The sequence below is a fragment of the Rhincodon typus genome, chromosome 13 (assembly GCF_021869965.1).
Source record: "Rhincodon typus isolate 14 chromosome 13, sRhiTyp1.1, whole genome shotgun sequence".
NCBI lineage: Eukaryota > Metazoa > Chordata > Chondrichthyes > Orectolobiformes > Rhincodontidae > Rhincodon > Rhincodon typus.
In genome coordinates this window covers 40,835,379-40,847,322 of record NC_063344.1, presented here as the reverse complement: position 1 = coordinate 40,847,322, position 11,944 = coordinate 40,835,379, and the positions used below count along the sequence as shown (strand labels likewise).

The 11,944-nt window shown below is 40.2% G+C and overlaps 2 protein-coding genes across 6 annotated transcripts in view; one reads left to right on the top strand and one right to left on the bottom strand.

Moving 5' to 3' along the window:
* gmps (guanine monophosphate synthase) overlaps positions 1-11,944 on the bottom strand; it is a 94,851-nt gene that overhangs the window by 82,125 nt on the left and 782 nt on the right. For 3 of the 5 annotated variants that reach the window (XM_048604091.1, XM_048604092.1, XM_048604093.1), the window contains exon 2: positions 11,120-11,159. The exons of the other annotated variants lie outside the window; for them this stretch is intronic. In XM_048604091.1, coding sequence (XP_048460048.1) covers positions 11,120-11,159 — 40 coding nt within the window. The remainder of the gene's footprint in view (positions 1-11,119; positions 11,160-11,944) is intronic. 5 annotated transcript variants of the gene reach the window in all.
* The window catches only part of c18h3orf33 (c18h3orf33 homolog (H. sapiens)), a 28,534-nt gene continuing 24,533 nt past the window's right edge, over positions 7,944-11,944 (top strand). Inside the window, exon 1 of the transcript XR_007263451.1 lies at positions 7,944-7,960. The gene's annotated coding sequence lies outside the window, so the exon portion shown is untranslated. The remainder of the gene's footprint in view (positions 7,961-11,944) is intronic.

The window sequence follows — 11,944 nt, the reverse complement described above, 5'->3', positions numbered from 1 at the left end:
AACGTCAGCCTTTCTGCTCCTATGATGCTGCTTGGCCTGCTGTGTTCATCCAGCCCTGCACCTTGTTGTCTCGGATTCTCCAGCATCTGCAGTTCCTACTATCTCTCACATTCTGTACCTATGTGCTTGCTGGTGGAAAGCAGAAACAGCAGTAGTACAGCACAGGAAAAGGCACTTTGACCCATGATGTTGTGTTGAACATAATACCAAATTAAACTCATCCCTTCTGCCTGCCCTTGATCCATATCCTTCCATTCCTTGCATGTTCATGTGCTTATCTAAAAGTCACTTAAATGCCCCTATCGCATCTTGCCTTCACCACCACCCCTGGCAGCGCGTTTCAGGCTCATGCACTCTGCTTTTAAAAAAAAATTGCTCCTCATCTCTTTTGAACTTCCCCCTCTCACCTTAGGCGTTTCAACTCTTGGGGGAAAATTATTCTAACCGTCAACTGTATCTATGCATCGCATAATTTTATAGACTTCTATCAAGTCTCCCTTCAGCCTCAGCCACTCCAGAGAAAACAACCTGAGTTTTTCTAGCCTCTCCTTACAGCTTGTACCCTCTAATCCAGGCAGCATCCTGGTAAACCTCTTCTGCAACCTCTCCAAAGCCTCCATATCCTTCCTGTAATGTGGCAACCAGAGTTGAATGTAATACTCTGTGTGGCCTTTACCAAAGTCTTTTAAAGCTGCAACATGACATCCTGACTGTTGTACTAAATTCCCTGACCAATAAAGACAAGCATACCTTATGCCTTTACGACCCAATCTACTTGCATGACTACTTTCAGGGAGCTATGGACTTGAACCCCAGATTCCTCTGTACATCAATGCTGTTCAGGGTTCTGTCATTAACTGTATACTTTCCTTAACATTTGATCTCCCAAAGTGCAGCATCTCACACTTAACCAGATTAAACTCCATCTGCCATTTTTCTGCCCATGACTACAACTGATCTATATTTCACTGTGTCCTTTGACAACCGCCTACAGTATCCATAACTCCAATAATCTTTGTATCGTCTGCAAACTTACTAACCCACCCATCTCTATTTTCATCCAAGTCATTTACATATATCACAAACAGCAGAGGTCCCAGTACAGATCCCTACGGAATACCACCAGTCACGGACCTCCAGCCAGAAAAATACCTTTCCACCCAACCTTCTGCCTTCTATGGGCAAGCCAAATCTGAATCCAAGTAGTCAAGTCACAGTGGATCCCATTCATCTTAATCTTCTGAATCAGCCTACCATGACGGACCTTGTTGTAACTTTTAATTTCATTGTTTGGGTGGTTAAGAAACAACAGTATGTCTGCTATGGAAACTGGATGTATTCTTTAACAAGCAGGCAATGTGCTCTGCCAGTTTACTCCCTGAACTGTAAAGGTGAAAATAATCCCCAGTGTTTCATTTTCGTAATATGTAATAATCAATCAATACACATTTCTGTTGTATCAAGAGTCAAACTTCCAAGTGCTGAGTGGAGCTGCATTTCAAAGGATAAAACAATTACACTGTGCTTAACAGCAAAATTATCTAGTGCTCTTTGCACATTGCATTACTGTGCAAATAAAGCCTTGGTCTGAAATCTGGGCCTGAGTTGACAGTAGGGTGAAGTGCAGATGTATAAACATACGCACATATATATTAGGAGCAGGAAAAGGCCATTTAGCCACTTTTGCCTGCTGCGCCATTTGATAAAATTATCTCTTCCACTCTTAAGTCCTTTATTAGTTAAGAATCAATCTAACTCTGCTTTTAAAAATTTCAATGACCTTGTCACCTCCAGTCTGTGGGGAAGAGAATTCCATAGATTTATGACCTACAAAAGATTTCTCATTTCTGTTTTAAGTGGAAAACCAGTTATTTTTAATGTATCATCTAGCCTCTATCGTAGGCTGAAACATTTGCTTAACATCTAGTCCCTTCAGAATCTTGAATGTTTCAATAAGGATTGCCTCATTCTTCTGAACGTCACTGGATATAATCCCACCATTTTTAAATTCTCTTTCCACTTAAAGTTAATTTAGTGAGTTATGGTAATGTCAATGTATTTCAACAAACAAACTTTGCATTGGGTTCCTAAAATACATTCATATTTATTCCACACAATATATTGTGACAAAGTTGTATCAAATTAGACTATAGAATCATAATTGTACTTGATTCAGCAAGGTGCAAATTTACAATCAGCACAAGAGGATGATAAAATAAGCAAATCTGTCCCTTTAATGTAATTCAAATTCTTAAAACTTTGTATTGTATGACTTGAGTACATAACCTAGCGTGATATTTTATTGCAGCAGTGGAGATGTCAGCTTTTGAAATAAGTTGATCAACCAAGACCCCATCTCCCTGTTCAGGTGGCTGTGAAAAATACTGTGGCATGATCTGAAGAAGAGATGTGTTTTCCAGTGTTATGACCAACTTTCTTCCATTAACCAACACTACCAACAACAGATGTTTGTTCACCTTTATTAGTTGTTTATTGGATATTGCTGTGTGCTAATTAGCTGCTACATTTGTCTGTGTAACGATGGTAAAACTTTTTATTGACAAATTCATTGGTGGCATTCTGACTTGATGAGGCTGTATATAATTATTTTTGAAAATGGTTTGGTTAAAGTTGTTTGTGAACTTTATTTATTTGGCAAATTCCTTTCTGTACTTAATGATTATTTTGCACAATTTATATTCTTTTTTACACTTTTGATTTTTCAGTTTATTTAGACCTGTTCAATCCTAAATCATAAAGACAAAATTTAAGAACCATTCAAATGAATTATCTAATTTACTGTTCATGTTATTTGTGCTGTATCCTAATTGATGCCAATGTACATTCAGTACCTAGTTCTCATTTCTTGCATAAGCTGTATTTTCCCACTTAAACTCCTCCGCAAGCTTTTCCTATAGGATTTTTAAAACTGACTAACCTGTAGCAATTTTCTGTGGCACGATTTAGCAATTTAATGGGAGTTTGTGGTTAATGATACTAATCTGTAACTGTTAGCTAACATGTACTTTCTTTTTTTAAAGTAATTTAAAATGCTTAAAAATCCTCTCTATTTATGTTGCTGAAATTTGTCACATCCAAAGTCAGAGTTCAGTGATTGCTTGGTCTTTGTTAAAACATTGTTGCATGAAGGGTTCAGCTTCTCTCCAAGGTCTTGTATTGTTCAAACTGTGCTCAGAGCTAACTGAAGTATGAGCAAAGTCAATTTAACTAGTTACCTCAAGTACTAATGCTTCTTTTAAATCTTTTGAATTATGATGTTTTCTTTTCTTTTGGCAGCTTGCCCATATGTTTTGAAAATACAATTTTTAAAAGCTTTATCATGTGAAATTTTTGTTTTTTCAGATGGGGCATTCCGTGTTAACAGAATTTGTTTAGAATGAATATGACCAAGATTGACTGACATTTAGGAAGTAATTATAAGTTAAATGTAACGTTTAGACATTAATTGGAATGCGCAAACTGCTGAAACCAGTGTTTTTTTAGCTACACTTTCTCCCCATCAATACTGCTAGGTACTTGGAAAACACTAAGGAGGCAAAAGCCATATACCTTTTATTCAGCCACCTGCAGGTTCCTGTCTCCTCCTCAATGATGTTAAATGAAAAGAACTTACTGTCACCTTGCTGTGAAACTCCACAATTCCACCGCGATAATGGCAAGTACAGGACCCCCACTGTAGTTTGCCAAACTGTAGAACAATCCCCATGCCAATAATGCATTAGGACTTCTGTTAAATGCAAAATATTTTGCTCTGAGCACAATTCAAATTTCTCCCCAGCTCCAGCCATTGCTTGTTATTGTCTTATTGCAATCCTCTACTTAGAGTCATTGAGTTGTACAGCACGGAAACAGACCCTGCGGTCCAACTTTCCTTGTCAACCAGATATCCTAGATTTATCTATTCCCATTTGTCAGCAGTCGGACCATAACCCTCTAAACCCTTCCTATTCATGTACCCATCTAGTTGCCTTTTAAATGTTGTGATCGTACCAGTCTTCTCCGCTTCCTCTGGCAGCTCATTCCACACAAGCACCACCTTCTGTGTGAAAATATTGCCCCTTAGATCCCTTTTAAATCTTTCCCCTCTCACCTTAAACCTATGCCCTCTAGTTTTAGACACCCCAACCCTGGGGGAAAAAAACCATGGCTATTCACTCTTTCCATGTCCCTCATGATATTAAAAATTCTAAGGTCACAGCTCTGACGCTGTAGGGAAAATAGCTCTAGCCTATTCAGCCTCTCCCTATAGCTCAAACCCTCGAACCCCTTGTAAATCTTTTCTGCACCCTTTCAAGTTTAACAATGTCTTTCCTATTAGCAGGGAGACCAGAATTCAATGCACTATTCCAAAAGTGGCCTAACCAATGTTCTGTACAGCCACTATGCCATCCCAACTCCTATACTCAGTGCACTAACCAATAAAGGCAAGCATACCAAATACCTTTGTTACTACCCTGTCTACTGCGATTCCACTTTCAATGAACTTGAACCTGCACCCCAAGGTCTCTTTGTTTGGCAACACTCCCCAGGGTGGACTGTACCATTAAGTGTTGAGAGTCCTGGCCTGATTTGCCTTACCAAAATGCAACAACTCACATTTATCTAAATTAAACTCCATCTTCCATTCATCGGCCCATCTGATCAAGATCCTGATGTTCTCTAAACTGCCAATTTTGGTGTCATCTGCAAACTTACTAACCATTCCTCCTCTATTCACATCCAAGTCATTTATATAAATGACAAAAAGCAGTGGACCCAGAATCGACCCTTGCAACACACTGCTGGTCATAGGCCTCCAGTTTGAAAAACAACTCTACACAACCACCACCCTCTGTCTCCTACCTTCAAGCCAATTTTGTATCCAAATAGCCAATCCACATGTGCTCTAGCCTTGCTGACCAGTCTACAATGCAGAACCTTATCGAATGCCTTGTTGAAGTCCATATAGAAGACATCCACTCTTCTGCCTTCGTCAAACTTCTTTGTCACTTCTTCAAAAACCTCAATCAAGTTAGTTAGACACGATTTTCCACAAACCAAGCCATGTTGAATATACCTAATCAGTCCTTGCCTTTCGAAATACATGTAAATTCTGCACTTCACAATCCCCTCCAACGTATCTGGGATACACCTGATCAGGTCCTAGGGATTTATCCACCTTTATGCATTTAAAGATGTCCAACACTTCCTCTGTAATATGGACACTTTTCAAGATATCACTATTTATTCCGCCAAGTTCTCTAGCTTCCATATCCTTCTCCACAGCAAATATCGACACAAAATACTCGTTTAGTATCTCGCCCATCTCCTGTGGTTCCACATATAGATGGCCTTGTTGATCTTTAAGGGGCCCTATTCTCTCCCTAGTTACTCTTTTGCCCTTAATATATTTGTAGAATTTCTTCAGATTCTCCTTAACTCTATTTGCCAAAGCTATATCATGTCCAGTTTTTGCCCTCCTGATTTCCCTCAAGTATTCTCTTACTGTCCTTATACTCCTTGAGGGATTCACTTGATCCCAGCAGTCTAGACTTGCCATATGCTTCTTTATTTGACCACAGCCTCAATTTGTCTAGTCACCCAGCATTCCCTCTACCTACCAGCCTTACCCTTCACACTAACAGGAAAAGTGTCTCTGGACTCTTCATTTTTAAAGGCCTCTCACTTTCCATCTGACCCTTTACCTGCATATAGCCTCCCCCAGTCAACTTTTGAACGTCCTTGCCTGATACCATCAAAATTGGCCTTACTCCAATTTAGAACTTTAACTTTTAGATTATACTTTTCCATAACTATAGTAGAACTATTAGAATTATGATCGCTGGCCCCAAAGTGCACCCCTACTGACATCTCGATCACTTGCCCTGCCTTATTTCCCAAGAAAAGGTCAAGTTTTACTCCTTCTGTAGTAGGTATATCCGCATACTGAATAAGAAAAATTCCTTGTACACAACTTAACAAATTTCTCTTTATCCAAGACCTTAACTATGGCAGTCCCAATCAGTGTTTAGAAAGTTAAAATCCCCCACCATTACAAATCTATCATTCTTACAGATATCTGAAAACTCCTTACAAATTCTCAATTTCCCACTTACTAGTGGGGGCCTATCATACAATCCCAATAAGGTCATCCCTTTCTTATTTCTCAGCTCCATCCAAATAACGTCACTGGACTTACTCCCAAAAGTATCTTAAGTACAGCTGTAATATTATCCCTAACCAACAATGCCACTCCCCCTCTTCTCTTGCCCTCCTTTCTATCCTTCCTGTAGCATCTATACACTGAAACATTAAGCCGCCAGTCCTGCCTCCATGAGCCATGTTTCTATAATAGCTACAATATCCCAGTCCCACACTTCCAACCATGCCCTGAGTTCATCTGCCTCATCTGTCAGGCTTCTTGCGTTGAACTAAATGCATTTTAATTTATCAGTCTTATCTTGTTCTCTGCCTTGCTCTTGCCTCCCTATACTATTTGACTTGCTCCTCTTCTCAACTATACCAGCCTCAAACTTATCTCTTTTCCCACTACCTCTTTGAGTAATATCTCCATATTTCTAACCCTCTGTTTTAATGCAGTTACTGGAAAGATTTTTTTTGGTTTAAATTAGATCTTTGTTCATGAGCAGTAGGAAGAATATTGAAAGGCGTCAGGCTTTTGTGTGCATGTACAAATTTACAATTGGTCATGACTCATGACAATTGATCAGACGCCTCAACACTCTACACGTATATGGAGGCCAGAGTGTACATGCCTATATGTCTCATCAGTCCGCAGTTGCTATTGTTCCATTTCTTCTATTTACTCAAGGCTGCTTCTACATTAAGATATTGGTTTGCTGTGCTTTATTCACTTACTCAATGGAGCTATGAGACTGATTAAAATGAAAGTTTACTAATTATTGCTGTGGAATTGACTTATTAATTTACTGATGCCTGCTGCTATATTAATTTATTCATTAGCGTGTTTGCTGTTCTATTAATTCACTGCCTATTATATAATTCATTAATTGTAACTCACCTGAATTTCTCAGTCAGTTAGTCACACAGCACAGAACAGACCCTTCGGACCAGCCAGACCATGTCAAACATAATCCCAAACTAAACTAATCCCACGTGCCTGCCATATCCTTCCAAACTTTTCCTATTCACATACTTATCTAACTGTCTTTTAAACATTGTAACTGTGCCTGCATCCGCCACTTCCTCACGAACTTCATTCCACACGCGAACCACCCTGTGTAAAAAAAATTTGCCCCTGGTGTCTTTTTTAAAATCTCTTTCCTGTCACCTTAAAAATATGCCCCCTAGTCTTGGAATCCACCATTCTAGGGAAAAGACACCTACCATTAACCCTATCAATACCCCTCATGATTTTAAAAACTTCTATAAGGTCACCTCTAGGCCTTCTATGCTCCAGTGGAAGAAGTTCCAGCCTATCCGGCCTTTCTTTATAACTCAAACCTTCCATATCCGGCAACATCCTGGTAAATCTGTTCTGAACCTTCTCTAGTTTAATAATATCTTCTAACAAGGCGACCAGAACTAGACAGAGTACTCCAGAAGAGGCCTCACCAATTTCCCGAACATCCTCAACATGACTTCCCAACTCCTATACTCGAAAGGACTTAGCAATTCAGGCAAGCTTGCTAAACAACTTTTTAACCATCCTGTCTACGTGACACAAACTTCAAAGAATTACTTACTTGAACCCCTAGGTGGCTCTGTTCCTACAAAACCATCCAAGGCCCTACTATTAATTGTATAAGTCTTGTGCCCATTTCCACTATTTCATTATCATTGGTGCCTGCTTTCATTCACAGTCATTTACTGGTTCCTGCACTATTAATTACAGCATTCAACAGTTCCTCAGTTGATAGTGCTTGGCTCTGAGTCAGAAGATTGGGGTCCACTCAAGGATTTGATTACAAAAATTGAGGTAGGCAATCTAGCGATGTACTGAGGAAATCTGGAAGTTTTCAAAATTGATTTGTGGGTTGTGGGTGTCACTGGCCAGCCAGCATTTATTGCCCATACCTAGTTGCCCTTGAGAAGACGATGGTGAGCTACCTTCTTGAACCTCTGCAGTTCACCTGCTGTGGATTGACCCACAATGCTCCCAAGGAGGGAATTCCATGATTTTGACCCAGCGACAAGTCAGGATGGTGAGGGGCTAGGAGGGGAGCTTGAAGATGGTGGTATTCCCGTGTGTCTGCTACCCTTGTCCTTCTAGATGAAAGTGAAAGGTGCTATGAGAATCTTTGGTGAACTTCTGCAATGCATCTTGTAGATAGTACAAACTACTGCAACTGAGTATGGGTGATGGAGAGAGTGGATGTTTGTGAATGCGGTGCCAATCAAGCAGGCTGCTTTGACCCAGATAACATCAAGCTTCTTCAGTGTGTTGGAGCTGCACTTAGAGGCAAGTGGACAGTATACTATCACACACCTGTTTTGTGCCTTCTGGATGATGGACAGGCTTTGGAAGGTCAGGAGATGAGTTACTCAACGCAGTATTCCGAGCCTCTGACCTGCTATTGTAGCCAGTGTGTTTATGTGGCAAATCCAGTTGGGTGTCTGATTAATGGTAACACCAAGGATATTGTTAGTGGGGGATTCAGTGATGGTAACACCATGAAATATCAAGAGATGGTAGTCAGATTGTCTCTTACTGGTGATTTGTGTGGTACAAACGTTACTTGCCACTTGTCACCCCATGCCTAGATATTGGCCAGATGCTGTTGCATTTGAACATGGACTCCTTCAGCATCTGATTGGTCAGCACCAATTGCAGCCATTGTACAATCAATGGTGAACATCCCCACTTCTGACCTTATGGTGGAGGGAAGGTCGTTGATGAAAGCAGCTGAAGATGGTTGAGCCTAGGACACTATCCTGACGAACTCCTGCAGAGATGTTCTGAAACTGCAGTGACTGACCTCCAATAACCAGGTATGACTCCAGCCTGCAGAGAGTTTGCCCGTGATATACATTAATTCCTGTATTGCGAGGGCTCCTTAATGCTGAACCCGGTCAAATGCAGTCTCAATGTCAAGAGTTGTCACTTTCACTTAAACTCTGGAATTCAACTGTTTTGTCCTTTTTTTAAAACCAAGGCTGCAATGAGGTCAGGAGCTGGAGTGGCCCTGGCAGAACCCAAACTGGCTGTAACTGAGAGGTTACCAGTGAGCAGGTGCTGCTTGTTAGCAATATTGATGATACTTTCCATCACGTTACTGATGATTGAGAGTACTCTGGGGCAGTAATTGGCTGGGTTGGTTTTATCCTGCTTTTTAAGTAAGCTCATACTTGGGCAATTTTCCACATTGTCAGGTAGATACTAGTGTTGTAAGTACTGGAAGAGCTTGGCTAGGGGAGTGGGAAGTTCTCAAGCACAAGTTTTCAGTACTGTTGTCAGGGCCATAGCTTTGCAGTATCTAGTGTCTCCAACTGTTTCTTGACTTCACATTGGAGTGAATCGAATTGGCTGAAGACTGGTATCCGTAATGCTGTGGACCACTGGAGGAGGCTGAGATTAATCATTCACTTGATGATTCTGGCTGAAGATTGCTGCAAATGCTTCAGTCTTATCTTTTGCGCTGATGTGCTGGGCTCTTTGATTATTGAGGATGGGGATATTTGTATAGCCTGTTCCTCTAGTGAATTAGTTAATTATCCACCACCATTCACAACTGGATGTGGCAGGACAAATTTGGAGGTGCCATGTTTTGGATGGAACACTGAACGTGGGTCCAATTTCCCATTAAACCATTTTGAAGAACAGAAGAGTTTTCCTGTATCTTGGCTAAAACTGAATCCTCAATCATATCACAAAATAATTATCTGGCACTAATTACACTGCTGTTGTGGAAGCTTGCTGTGTGCAAATTGGCTGCTGTGTTCCTACATTAGAAGTACTTTTAAAACGAGGTAACTGTTGCTGACAGTAAAGTGTTTCTAGACATGTATGTTTGTTAACGATAATTTTTCAGATTTTGAAAACAATTTCAAAACTTTAACAATTTCACCATTGGTTTGACTACACAAATCTCTATTCCTGCCCTACAATTCTTTCAAATAGCTGTGCTATTCTTCAACCTATCTTTGAAAATACACATTTTGTCCATTTAAGGTAGAAATGGAGACCTTGAAAGATTAGTGCAGAGGAGAAATGGGAGGAAGTTCACCAAATTGTGTTGCCAGTAGAATACAGACAGGAAGTATTGCGATTAGCATACAAATTACCTGTAGGAAGTCATCTAGGAATGACAAAGACTCAGGCTAAGATCCAGAAGCATTTCTATTGGCCTGGATTGCATAAAGATGTGCTTCAATTTTGCCATACCTGTCATACATGTCAGATGATAGGAAAACCACAGGCAGTAGCAAAACAAGCACCTTTAATGCCAATTCCCACATTGGAAAAACTTTTCATGCCGGTTTTGACTGATTGGGTAGGTTCCCCGCCTAAAACCAAAAATGGGAACCAGTATTTGCCAATTATAATGGTCGAGTCTACCAGACGTCTGGAGGCTATTCCATTACAGAATGTTAAGGCAAAAGTGGTTGTGGAAGAGTTGCTTGCCTTCTTTACCCATTATGGACTACCCAGGGAGATTCAGTCAGACTAAGGGTCCAATTTTACTGCCGAATTATCTAAGGAGGTCATGGATAGTTTAGGCATCAAACACTAAATCCAGTGAGTACCATCCTGAATCCCAGGGAGCATTGAAAAACTCGCATAAAAACAATGTTGAGGGCATATTGCCAGGATTACTCAAATGATTGGCATAAAGGTATCCCATTTATATTATTTGCTTTTAAGAGATGCTCCAAATGAATCAACTAAGTTTACTCCATTTGAAGTGATATTCAGACACAAAGTAAGAGGGCCTTCAAAATTAATTAAGGAAAAGTTGTTTGGAACAAAGTCAGAGATCTCACAATTGGATTATCTGAGGTGAGAAATAGATTAAACAGAACGGGTGAATTAGCTAAACAACATTTGAAGGTGGCACAGCACATAATGAAGCAAGAAGCAGATAGAAATCTAAATTTTTTACGTTTGCCTGTGGGGATAAAGCATTGGGGCTGTTACCTGTGGTAGGAGATCCCTTCAAAGCAAGGTTTCGTGGTCCCTATCAGATTGAGAAGAAGTTAAGTTAAGTGAATTATCTGGTAAAGATGCCAGATAGGAAGAAAAATTCAGGTATGTCACGTTCACGCGTTAAAACTTTTCTATGCCAGGGAAAGGGAACCAGAGAAACAGGTATTAGTTACTGCCACTCAGTGAGGAATCAAATCCAGATGATGTGGATTTTGATGTGCCTCAGAATAAATTGAGTAATGAGAAAGTTCTTAAAGAATGGGATACAGTAATGAGCTATCTGTCCCAGAAATGGAGAACTGAATTGAAAGACTTATTACAATGCTGTGAGGAAATAAGTAGAAATAGAAGGCGGGGGACTAATACCATATACATGAGATTGATATAGGGAATGCTGTTCCGATAAAACAACACCCCTACAGGCTTAATCCTCTCAAAGCCAGGCAGGTTCAGGAGAAGTGGAAGCGATGCCCCAAGAAGATATCATCAAGCCGAGTCAAAGCAAGTGAAGTTCGCCAATCGTGTTGGTTCCCAAACCTGAAGGTTCTCAACGATTTTGCATACATGATTGAAGATCAATGATGTGAAAAAATCTGACTCATACCCAATTCCAAGACTGGAGGATTGTGAGGAAAAAGTAGGACAAGTCATTACATAACAAAGTTGGACTTACTTTTCGGTTACTAGCAAGTACCTTTGTCAGAGAGAGTGAAAGATGTGCTGGCTAGGTGGATTGGCTATGCTAAATTGCCCGTAGTGTTCAGGGATATGTAGATTAAGTGGGTTATAGGGGGATGGATCTGTGTGGGTCAGTGT